General features: G+C 56.9%; 1 protein-coding gene across 5 annotated transcripts; it reads right to left on the bottom strand.

Annotated features, from left to right (window-relative positions):
* Positions 1 to 4,385: 4,385 nt before the first annotated feature.
* Positions 4,386 to 11,783, bottom strand: TMEM18 (transmembrane protein 18). Of its 5 annotated transcripts, none has more exons than XM_081069071.1 (5): positions 10,121 to 11,783; positions 8,308 to 8,428; positions 6,032 to 6,086; positions 4,652 to 4,745; positions 4,386 to 4,568 (listed from the first exon to the last, which is right to left on the bottom strand). In XM_081069071.1, exons 1-5 carry the CDS (start codon positions 11,678 to 11,680, stop codon positions 4,473 to 4,475), a joined length of 1,926 nt encoding a protein of 641 aa, XP_080925197.1. In that variant the 5' UTR covers positions 11,681 to 11,783; the 3' UTR covers positions 4,386 to 4,472. The 5 variants fall into 5 exon arrangements, with proteins under 5 accessions (XP_080925197.1, XP_080925198.1, XP_080925196.1 ...); XM_081069072.1 differs by having other exon boundaries at positions 6,032 to 6,077; XM_081069070.1 differs by having other exon boundaries at positions 10,022 to 11,056.
* Between the last annotated feature and the right edge of the window lie 451 nt (positions 11,784 to 12,234).

Genomic DNA, 12,234 nt, shown 5'->3' with positions numbered 1-12,234 from the left:
GGTGCTGGCCAAAGCTCTCCGAAGGGCGGTGGAGCAGTTTGTGCGTATGAACACTCAATCACAGGAAGACCAGGAGGAGCAGCTGCCGGAGATCTGGACCCCCGTGGAGAAGTGGGAAGACGTGGACGGTTCTCCAACCAGCATAGGCCAGAGAAAGCAAAGGTCATTGCGGCCCTGTGGGCTGGGAAGTTCTTGCTGAGGCAGCCCGAAGGCAGGACTTGTAGCCCCAGGAGGAAACGCTTGCTGAGTCCTCAGTGGGAGATGCGTGTGAGGTCAAGGTGGTCCCTCACCCCCAGGTTGGGGAGGGCTTGGAGCCCTCGCCCTGCGGAGAGGGCACACGTTGTGGGGCCGGTGCACAGCCCTGGCGAATGACTGTGGACTATGGGGAATTGCCTTCCATCCCTGATTTGATGGACCGCTTGACTGTTTGCTTGGGAACATACCACCATGCAGTGGAACCAGTGTCTCGACCAGCTGCCATCGAGAATATGTAAGCACCTTGACTTGATTGTTCCAGCACGTTACCGTGAGAACCCTAGCTGTGCCCAGGAAGTGTGGCTGTGTTCAGAAAGACTGGTGGTACCCTGAGAAACCCTGGCTGTGCCCAGAAAGACTGGCAGTGTCCTGAGAACCCTGGCTGTGCCTGGGGAGACTGGTGGTACCCTAAGAAGCCTAGGAAGTCTGGCTGTGCCCAAAAGGACTGGTGGTACCCTGAGAAACCCTGGCTGTACCCAGAGAGCCTGGCTTTGTCCAGGATATTGCATTCACCTCCAGGCTCCTCGCATAAGGCCCCTCGCAGAAGATGCTTGTCGTGTAGACTGTGAGGAGAAACCCTGGAGGGGTGGAGGGTGGGGACAGAGCCAGGAGTGCAGTTTCCAGGCTCTCAGCCTCACATGGAAAGGTGCTGGCTCAGGTAGTAAATGGCCATCAACTATGATCAGATGGCCATTAGCTGTGGCTATTTGACCATCAGCTGTAACCAGTGAGCCACTGGCCACTAATGTAACTGCCATGGCTACGCTAGCCGCGGGATGGTGGCTGAGCTAGCAAGAGTGGATTGCAGCTAGCAAGTGGGGTTGGTTGGTTGGTTGGCAGAGAAGCAGACAGCAGGTTGCAGATCGTGTGGATCCTGTTTCCTGTGTCTCCAACCCAGCCGCCAGTGAGACTATAGTGGTGTGACGACCCTACCTATAACGCCGTGGGTGTTCCTTTTTGGCCTCACCATGTCCTGCATTCTTATGTGGGGAGCAGGACCAGAGACCCCGCCATGACATCCTGCATGACAGAGACACAGGAAGCAGTAGCCACACGATCTGCAATCCGCCATCCGCTTCTCTGCCAACCAACCAACCCCCAGCATAGCCATGGCACTTATATCAGTGGCTAATGGCTAACTGGTAACAGCTGATAGCCAACAAGTCACAGCTGATGCCAGCCCTTTCCATGTGAGGCCGAGAGCCTAGAAACTGCCCTCTGCGAATCCGTCCCCACAGCCAGCTACAAAAGGAAGGGCAGTGTGGATTGAAGCTGAAAGTTATGCTGAAAAAAATTAAAAAAACAAAATTCCACAAATGTATACTAACTATATTTTAAAGCCGTCAGTCTTTATAATGCAGTAGTACCTCGGTTTTCAAACATCTCTGTTGACGAACATTTCGGTTTAGGAATGCCATAAGCCCGGAAGTAAAGGCTTCGGTTTTTGAACACGCCTCGGAAGTCGAACATGTCACGTGGCTTCCGCTGAGTGCAAGATGCTGAGGCCTCGCTGTCGGCTGTTTTTGAACGATTCAGGACTCGAACGGTCTTCTGTAACGGATTACGTTCAAAAACCGAGGTACCACTGTGTTATACACCAAGTATGTTTTGAGAGATTCTTGGATAAACTTTCACATCGTGAAAATATAAACTGAATTAGCTAATTAATGTGACTTTGAAATGCATGTAATGTCAACAGTCAAAATTGATTTCATATGCACTGAATTTACTCTTTTAATAATTAGGACATCAGAAACTGTTCCAAAAATATTACACCCCTCTACACCCCCATACATGGAAAACCAAAAAGACCTGACGTCACGCTTTCACATGAAGACACTAACTTCAAATCCATGCAAAGTTAATGCTATTACACTATTGTCACAGGCACGCTGATGCAGCCGATGGTGCCATGTTCACTGTCCAGAGGCGCCCAGTGCGAACACACCCCTCCCACCCGCCCGCGCCTGGGCCTCCTGTCGGCCGAGCCTAACACCCAGAGCTGCCTGGACAATGTCCAGAAACCGGGCACTTTTCACAAGACACAGCCCGCAGGGCTGGGTTGTGACAGAGACCCCCACTCCTACCGCCTCCCTCCCAGCGCTCTCGCCGCCGGCTCTCGTGTAACGGGCCCAGTTTGTTTTGACTCCCTGTGCAATTAATTTGTGACATAGTGAACTTCTGAAGCCTCAATGCAATCAAACACCCCAGAACGCAACAAATTAACTCCCACTTCACTCGGGGTACTCTGAAGTCATTTTTATGTTCAAGACAAAGGCTAACACGTCAGAAAGGGAACAGAAAAAGTGTCAGATTAAAAGCACCAGGAGACTTAGCTACAAGATTCTACCAGATCACTTCTAAAATCAACATAAAAATCCAGGAAGTACTTTCTCTACTAAGCGTTGACAACTGTCTGTAAAAACATTTCATATCTGGACTTCAAGATTTAATCTATCAAAGTATCATCTTTTAAGCTGCTAAATAGAATGCTTTCATATGCAACAGGTTTTTTCTTTGTGAAATTTGAAGAATATGTTTCACTTGGGAAATATCTAAAATTAAGACAACTATTCACCATTTTCTAAAACTCAAATCAAGAGCCAACACTATATATTTTTTAAAATTTGGATCTCTTCTGTCTGTTGTGCTTAAGCTGCGGCTCCAGGCTGCAGAGGACCAAGTGTCCTGTGTATTAGTTTGTGAGGTGCATATTACAAAGTGCTTTATGTACCTGCTCTAATAAAATGGACAGTTTATGTTCCTGTGCACCCAAATTGTAAAAAAAGTGAAACTTAGGAAGGGATATAATCTGCCATAAAAACCTGTTAGTTGACACAGCTAGTCACAGACTCTCCTTGTGACTTTGCATTCTGACAAACAGGGTCGTCTCTACAGGCCCCTCCATGGAACCTGACTCTGGCCTGTTACGCTGTAGATTTGTAATGATCACGAAAAAGCAAAGGAGCCTCCAGTCTGTTCTGTCCCAGGACAGAGCCTGTGACATTCATGGGCACCCAGCCTCATGGGAACTGGTTCTATGCAGACGTAGCATACTTTTTTAAGACCTTGCTCCCAAGGTCTGGTTTCCAGGTTCCTGTTGTCCAGGGTTTCTCAGTCTGGGTGGTGCTGGCATTTTGGGTGAGCACAGCCTGTCTGGGGTTTCCTGGGCCCCTCTTAGTGACCTTCCGCATGTCACCGCTTTACCACACACTTAGGGCAACACCACGCTCGGTGGACAGGCTGGAAAACTGTGTGACAGGAGATGACGATGGCTGCGCCGACACAGCAGGTGATCACTGAGTTCACCATTTTTATCCCAACCATACTTCTGACTAATACAGAAACAGCGTGAACTGTGCGGCACGTTTGATGGGCTCTGCGCAGACTGTCTGTCTAGTTTAACTAGAAGCTGCGCATGTTCTGACACGTGCAGGTGCGAGCCCCAGCGGGCCTTCGTGCTCACTCTGCAACCAGCTCTGGCACGTGCTCCGCTGCGGGTGGTCGCTGTGATTGCAAATCCACCCGATTATGAGCAAGTGCAGTTGTTTTGATGTGAGGAACGAGGAGCAGCTAGGATGTAATGGACATTGACCTGTATTGCCCAGGGACCCTGAGACGCACCCAGAGCATTCCGTCGGGCACAGCTCCTCCTTGCTGGTCCCAGTGGTCCCCGCCGACCCTGGGGTAGCAGCTCCTGCTGTGGGGACACCACGATGCCGCGGTGCATGGTGGGGTCAGCTGCCACCAACACTGGTACAGATGTGCCACCAGCATCGCGCTCCAGAAAAGGGGCTTGAGTTTGTGCTGGCAGCTGGGCGTCAGCTCTCAGTTGGCAGAGCAACTCCGAGAACCAACCCAGAGAAAAGGCCACCTCAGCCTACTGTGGACTGCACCCCTTCGTCCCCGAGCCTGGAGCAGTAGTGTGACTCATTGTCACTGGTTTCGAGCACATTGCTCCTTTACTGGCCTGTCAAACAGTTACTGTAAATTGTAACTCCTGCGGTGAACCTGTGCTAAATAAATGACTGCCAAGGACAGCCTCAGGCTCTGAGTACAATGTGCAGCAGCGGAAACCATGTTGAGTTAAGAGAACAGGCGTCACAAACCACCAACCAGTTGCTACGAAGGACCCTCATAACACGTGCTCTTTAATACTCAAAACAATGATGGTGAAGGAAAAAACTAGCATAAAACACAGAGCAATTGCTGTAACATTATTCTTCTTTTCTTCTCCTTTTCCGTTCTTTTATTTTCTTTTGTAAGTTCTTCAGGTTAGTCATCACATTCAAAGTCTCACGTACCCACATAACCTAAAAACAATCGTGTTGAGACACGGTTAGAACTGGGAGACACAGAGAGAAAGCACAAACGTGGCAGTCTGTACCGTACATACCACAATGACCATGGCATTGAACAGCAACGGTGCCGAGAACACGATCGAAATGAACATTCCTCTTGAATCAAAATACTGGTATTTTGAAAATAACCTATTATAAGAAAAGTTTAAAAATGACTTGGCATAAGGAAACATTTAATAATATTCTCTATTGAACGAAGGCGGTTGGAGCGCTCCTGTGTCAGCTAAAGTAGCAGCAGCTACCCCACGACTGAACCCACCCGCAGGTCTCTCCCCTCTGCCGTCCAAACTGTGACGCTCATTATGAAGGAAATGCAGTTGGTCCCAGGTGACAGAAGTGGGCGATGGCAGAAGCCGAGTAACTAACCCACAGGTTTCCTGACGCAAAGAAAACGTGCACACACTCGAACCTGACATCAAACCTAACATGCTTGTGACCTGAAATGCATTCTCGGCTGAGCAAGGGTGGGAGAGGTGGAGGACGTGTTAGTCACTCAGGAAAGTGTCTGGATGGTGACCAAGGAAGAGGACCGCTCAGCATGCCTCTTAAAGGCCCAGAGAGCTCACGCTTATTCCTCACGGGCTGGAGGCAATGTCTTCAGCTTGTTGCTGAAAGCTAATTTTTTCTTTTTTTTACTTTCAAAAACTTAAAATTTTACATTTACAAATGTAGAATTCATTATTAGCTCACAGGCCACATAAAAACAGCTGGAGGGCCACCGTGTGCAAGCCCCGTCTGGAGAAAAGTGTTTCGGGGCTCTGCAGAAGCCTCTCGGTCAGCACAGTGTGGCCTGAGGGCTGGCCCGGCAGCCTAACCAGGGGCAGGCGTGATACCCAGCCAGGATGATGGTACAGGTGGAAAAGGAGTTGGGGGAAGCACAGGATAAGGACGGGGCCGGATTGTAGGTCCGGACCCCAGAGTGGGGGGACCCAGGAAGTGGGGAGAGGTGGGACTGCCAGGAAGAGCCCTGAAGGGGGCCGTGGACAGAGCTGGCCAGCACCACGCTGCAGGGAGTGGGGAGAGGAGCAGGCCCTCAGGGAGGGCAGGGTGCTGGATCTCAAGGCACTGGAGACGGGACACGCAGGCTAGGCGGGCACCCTGCACTCCGACCACGTGGGGCCTAGCTGTGTCCTGTCACTCCCTTCCCCTGCAGGAAAGCCACCCTGCGTGGCCCTGAGCGCTCTCCTACTCTGTCATGAACACAGCCCGCACTCTTCAGCTGGACTTACTCAGTAAGAAAGGCCACACGTTCCTATGTGTGCGAGAGCTGTTTCCAAACTACACCTGCCAGCGTGTGGACGCCGGCCTCACGGGGAGCTGCTGCTCTCAGAAGCCTGTGGTGTGTGTGGCCCCCGGGGGCGGGCGTCTGCACAGTGTACTTCCCAGGACAGTTGGCGGCGGGCGGGCGTACTCACCTCCAGTTCAGTGCGGCCACTTCATTGATGTATTCAGCACAATAAACTAAAGTTACTGCCAAGGAGGAAATCAAGGCAGAATTAATCATTAGGGAGCAAAACTGTACATTCTTTACAAGGGAAGGTTTAATGTAACAGGATAGCAAGACTTGGGTGAGAAATGTAATTTTTATTTTAGATACAACGTGAGGTAAGTTATAAAACCGTAAAACTTCAGGACACACCCACGTACCAGAAAGGAAAACCAAGGTCAGCACATGTGAAGGTGTCCGACGTCAGTGAAACCAAGTAAGCGGGTCAGCCACACAGCACAGCTGGAATCCAGGTCTTCTGCCTGAAAACCAGCTGCTCCCCCCTTTGCCATTTAGTGGAATTTCCCAGGTGGCGCTGCCGCAGAATGCCAAGAGCCGTGACCAGGTCCCTACAGGCACCCGGTTTTCAACCCCACCCCTTGCGAAGCTGCTACTGATGCTTCCACAGGGTGTTGGCGGCAAGGACAAGGGCAGGACAGCAACCAGATGGGGACAACGGCCACAGGAACCACTGCAGCTGGCTGCCACCCTCACAGACCACCTACACGGGGACACGGTGCTGCTGGAGCAGCACGGGAGGCAGGGGAGCCCCGCTGTCCCCACCTGGGACAGAGGCTCAGGCCAGCGGGGCTGCCACCTGCTGACAGTGAGAGGGACAGCACACTGGAAACCCCATGCTTTACTTTCTCGGCTAAGTCAAATGTGCAAACCAGAAAACACCAGGGCCCTGCACATCAGGAAGCGAAACAGAGACTGAGAAGAGGATAAAGAAAGGGGAGCCCTGGTTCCTGGGCTCCTTCCCGGCTGACAACAGAATGGATCTTGACTAGCCACTCAGGAGCTGGGGGGAGCAATCCTCTCTGTGTCTCATTTGTAAAATGAAATGGGCACATAATACACCAAACTCAGCTGAGAATTAAATGTCATAGATAACAGCATCTATTATCCCTCTGTTCGTCCTAGAAAAGCCCAAATCCACACATAGCTCCTAAGTTCACAAAACTGTCTCACACACATCAGCTCATGTGCTCAGCACCGCCTTCTGCGGGGAACCTGCCCCAGGGCCTTTGCACATGTTATTCCCACTGCATGCTGTGTTCAGGCAGGCCCCACAGACCTGCTGCCTGCCTCGTCCCCTTGTAACCTTTATACCTCGGTGGAAGTGTTACTTCATGGACTTAAACGAGCCCTTTGTAGTGTTTCTCGCACCGCTGCCTCTTCTGACATAACATTTATCACAGCTGATAACAAGACAACTGGGTCAGATTAGTTAGTGAGTGCCAGCATCCCCACTAAGCTCCGCGAGCCTGAGGAGCCTGTCTGTTGACCTCCCTGGACCCCTAGCATTCCTTAGGCCACCCTGGACAAATAGCTGTCAGAAAGAGGCACGAAGCAGTAACTCTCCCTCCCTTTTCTGTACAGGACCATGGCACTTGTGTAATGCACACTGACTGCATCACCCTAATCCTTGCTACACTTCCCACCTTGCACAAGGCCAGCTGCCGACCTTATCTTAGTTGTCGCTGTTTATTAAACTACCATTGCCTTCCCAGTGTTCACAAAACGCAGGTTCTGCCCAGGCGCGGAGGCCCCAGCCACCCGTTCTGTCCCAGCACTTCTGAGGACATGGCATCAGAAACGAGCTGGGCTGGCCCTTTCTGACATCTCACCCGTGCTTCCCATCCCTCTTCACCCGTGTGTCAGGGGCCTCCTCTCTCTTCGGGGCGCCTTCACCCCAGATCTCACACCTGGGCCACAGAAGTGCTCCTAGGCTCTTGTAATACGAGCTTTTACTCACTCTGTACACCACGTCCTGTGACTATCTTTTCCGTGTACTTAGTCATTCCATACAACTGTCCCTTCTCTTCCTGTAGCTCTTACCTTGAGAACGGATTTGAGCAACATGTTATTTTATGCACAGAACTTTCCTTTCTGGTTTGCATTCTCCCTCCCAGAGCAAGCAGTACAGCGCTAAGCCCATGGAGAAAAATAGTTCGTATAAAGAGTCAGCGTGTCACTGACGCTAAGTGGCCTTTGCCTAACTGGTACTGGCACAGTAGGTGGTCACTGGGGTGGGTCCTTTCCAAGCTGATGCCCACGGGGTGGCATCCGGAGTGCCCTGAAACCCAAAGTGGAGCACATGGTAGAAGGGCTGGGTCTTAAGAAAACATTTCTGTACTGAGAACCCACACAGTACCCTGGCTCAGCAACGTGAATCACAGAGGTCTCGTTTACTGTACTCACCCAGGCACAGGAAGTGCCCGACTTGCAGTTCATACCTCCGGGACGAGACACACGTGAGCAGCAGACACAGCACATGGAAGACAGCCAGCCCCGTGAGCCACGGCTCGGTCCAGTCTGTCTGCTGTGGGGACACACCAGTGGACACACGTCAAGGCCAGCTCCCACAGGGCTAGGCTTCATATCCCCAGGGTCAGTGGGAAGTCAGTGGCCCCTCACTCCTAAGTTCTTCTGGGGCTGTCCAGGCAGCACCCTCCCCAGGCCTCGCAGAAATGGGGAGCGGGGACAGGAAAAGGAGAGAGAGGGAAGGGGAACCCCACCACGGTCCGGAACTTAAAGAGGAATTCACTGGTTTAAAGCTGGTGCACACAGTCCTGATGGCCTCGTGGACGTGCCCTTCGGCTTGTCGAACAGAGTCACAGCCTAAGACGGGGATCCCCGTCCCATGAGGCCAGGAGGAAGAGACTGGCACAGGAGATGCGCTTGGCCACTCCCGTTCAAACGATGTCCAGCTCCTTAGGCTACTACGGAAGGCCTTCGAAATCTGAGCGTCCTTCTTTCTGCCTTACACCCAGCCCTCCAAAGTGCTGCGACCTCCGGCCTCCTCAGCTTTCCGGGCGGGCATGTCCGCACCCCAAGCTCAGAACCTCGCCTTACCGATTTCTCCCACCTGCTCAACGGGCGCCCTGCCCTACGCTGCCCGTCTCCAGGGTAGGGTACCTACTCCTCTCCTCAGGCCTCTCTAAGCGTGCGCCGCCCTCCTGCACGCCCGCTCCGCAGGACCACGCCAGCGGACATTCCACAGCCTGGGCACCGTAAGCTGGCCACCAGCTATGTCCATCCACGCGCGTCCGCAGGGCCAGAGCGAAGAGCAAGGGAGGGCGTGCGGGACTAGGCGCGGGCAGCAGCAGGAGGCCACACTGCGCGGGGGAAAGGGTCGCTGGGGGAGCCGCAGCACCTCGCCACTCCGCCCACTGCCGGTGGAGGACGCTCCCCGCGGCGCCACTAAACCACCTATTCTGTCCTCGGTTCCCGCCCCCGGGAGCTCCGCCCGCACGGCCAGGCCCCGCCCCCGCCCCGGGAGCTCCGCCCACACGGTCATTCCCGCCCGCCCCGGGAGCTCCGCTGACACAGTCAGGCCCCGCTCCCGCCCCGGGAGCTCCGCTGACAGTCAGGCCCCGCCCCCGCCCCGGGAGCTCCGCCCACGCAGTCAGGTCCCGCCCCGGGAGCTCAGCCTGCACGGCCAGGCCCGCCCCCGTCCCGGGAGCTCCGCCCACACAGTCAGGCCCCGCCCCCAGGGAGCTCCGCCCGCACGGCCAGGCCCGCCCCCGTCCCTGGAGCTCCGCCCAAACAGTCAGGCCCCCGCCCCCCGGGGCTCCGCCCACACAGTCAGGTCCCGCCCCGGGAGCTCAGCCTGCACGGCCAGGCCCGCCCCCGTCCCTGGAGCTCCGCCCACACAGTCAGGCCCCGCCCCGGGAGCTCCGCCCGCACGGCCAGGCCCGCCCCCGTCCCTGGAGCTCCGCCCAAACAGTCAGGCCCCCGCCCCCCGGGGCTCCGCCCACACAGTCAGGCCCCGCCCCGGGAGCTCCGCCCGCACGGCCAGGGACCCCCAACGCCCAGGCCCCGCCCCCAGCGCCCCGTCCGTCGGCCTCCACGGCGGACCCTGGGGAGCCTGGAGCGGTGTCAAGGCCGGCGCGGCGGCTGACCGCCCGCTTACCGTGATCACGGCGGGAATGCTGACGGGGAAGGAGCTGACTGAGAAGGCGGACGGCATGGTCCCCGAAAGGCCCCCGTCCGGCCCGCCCCGCCTCCGTACCGCAAGCAGGGCCTCAGGCGTCGCCTCTCGCGGGATCTGCGTTGTCGCGAGACCTGCTGCGTCAGAAGCGGTGGACGCTGTTAACTCGCGGTAGCTGCAGGGCCTCGTCCACATCTCGCGATGCTCCGCGGTGGCAACGCGGCTGCGGCCGGGCTGCGAGGGCGTCACCGCCTGCCGTAGTGTCACTGCGCCCCGGGGGCAGGGGCGGGGCGCCGGGGACGGGGACGGGGGGCCCTCCCAGGCGGTGCCTGCGCCCCGGAGCCGCGCGCCCGGCCTCTCCGCGCGCCCGCCCCTCCGCCCGGCCCGCGTGGGCCCCCTGCGCCCCCGTGCGCCGCCCTCCGCGTGGGCCGGGCCCCTGCCTGCCGGGTCTGTGGGGCCGAGTGGGCGCCTGTGAGCGGGCCCGTCCGCACCTTCCTGCCCCGCGCCCCGCGCCCGTCGCGTGCGATCCCCTTCCCCGCACCGCACTTGGGGCCTCGGCGACAGCCTGGGGGACACCCAGTCAGCGCCGGGCCCGGGCGCGCGGTGCTGGCCCTGCCGTGACGTCCGCGGGCCCCTCGGTCCGTGCGGAGCGGGGAGCGGCAGAGCTCTGCGGGGCCGGGCAGCTGGTGTTGCTGGGCTCGGAACCGCAGGCTTGCGCGGCCAGTGCCCGCGGCCCTGCCTGTCGCCCGCCCCCAGCTCGGGGACGCCGCCCCGTCTGTTCTGCACGTCCCCCGCTTTGGGCCTGCACGTTCGAAAGGACAGGCTTCTCGTGCTCTGACGTCGAGTCGTGCTAACGGAGCCCAGACGGGGGTCGGCTGGCCGCCTCCCGCAAGCGGCCGCCTCCCGCAAGCGGCCGCCTCCCGCAAGCGGCCGCCTCCCGCAAGCGGCCGCCTCCCGCAAGCGGCCGCCTCCCGCAAGCGGCCGCCTCCCGCAAGCGGCCGCCTCCCGCAAGCGGCCGCCTCCCGCAAGCGGCCGCCTCCCGCAAGCGGCCGCCTCCCGCAAGCGGCCGCCTCCCGCAAGCGGCCGCCTCCCGCAAGCGGCCGCCTCCCGCAAGCGGCCGCCTCCCGCAAGCGGCCGCCTCCCGCAAGCGGCCGCCCGCGCTCGCTCTGCAGGGGGGGGTGCGTCCCGCGTCCCCGCCGCGCTCAGGCCGCCGCGCTCAGGCGGGGGCCGCCGGGCTTCCTTCCGGCTGTGCCGTTCCTGCGGGTCACGACGTGCGGTGACTGCCCCGAGGGCCCTCCCACTCTGCTCCCACTGCCACCTAGTTTTCAGCCATAGGCTGTCACCTTTTCCCAAAGCCAGGCATGCACAGTGTTCCCGGACGGGGACTCGATGACACCGTGGACCACAAAGCCGACTTCTTATTCTGTCACTCCCCTCCCCCACCAGGAGGCGACACTGCCTCCGGCGCGAGGCCCTCCCGCTGTCCCCAGGCCCAGGCCCCGCGCTCGGGCTCAGGGTGCAGACACGTGGTCGGCGGCCTCGGCCGGGTGGTGTTTTAGGGGCGGCCCCAGCAGGTGGCGGCGCCGTCGGAGGTCCTGCGCCGGAGCCTGGACACCGTGCTTGCAGCAAAGGGATTTGCATAAATTCACATTGAATTGAGAGGTTTTGGTGTATACCGTTTAATTTTAGTTGGAGAAATAATTTTTTCTGAACATCATGGAATAGCTGTTATTTTTTACTTCTTTATTTGATTGCTTTTATAGAATTGTAGTCTTTTAAAAAAAGTGCCAGCGAAAAGCCCATCATTATGGATAATAAACGCTTTATGGGTAAAACCCAACAAACGTATCATCTCATCTTCACTATTTTCTCGGCATTCTGTTACTGCGTCCCTCCTCCTCCGCTGCCCCGCACAGAAGATGGCGTGACCACGTGGACCACCGCGCGTCGCGTTGTGCAGCTTTCTCTCTGAGCTGAGCCTCCCCACGGCACTAACAATGTCTCAATCTACTCTCTTTACATCCTCAGCACCCCTGACAGTAGGTTGTGCGTGAGAAGGTTTGTGATATGAATGAGGCAGTGGGTCTGGAATGACAGCTCCGGTAGTGATTAGAGGCGAAGGTGTGGAGTCCGGCCCACATGTAACCAAATGCAGTGACTGCAGAGCCCCTTACTAGGCAGACCTTTCATGCAGA

This window comes from Rhinolophus hipposideros (assembly GCF_964194185.1).
Source record: "Rhinolophus hipposideros genome assembly, chromosome: 12".
In the NCBI taxonomy this organism is placed as follows: domain Eukaryota; kingdom Metazoa; phylum Chordata; class Mammalia; order Chiroptera; family Rhinolophidae; genus Rhinolophus; species Rhinolophus hipposideros.
Note: the sequence above shows the minus strand (reverse complement) of the source record. Positions and strands in the feature narration are given on the sequence as shown.

What these genes read in the sequence shown, in the direction of transcription:
- TMEM18 (XM_081069071.1), bottom strand. Translation starts at nt 11,680, where the DNA reads ATGCAAATCCCTTTGCTGCAAGCACGGTGTCCAGGCTCCGGCGCAGGA. An exon ending in CGGGCACTTCCTGTGCCTGG is followed by an intron (nt 6,087 to 8,307) that starts GTGAGTACAGTA and finishes CCTCCTTGGCAG; the next exon opens with TAACTTTAGTTTATTGTGCT. An exon ending in TCAATGCCATGGTCATTGTG is followed by an intron (nt 4,569 to 4,651) that starts GTATGTACGGTA and finishes GATTGTTTTTAG; the next exon opens with GTTATGTGGGTACGTGAGAC.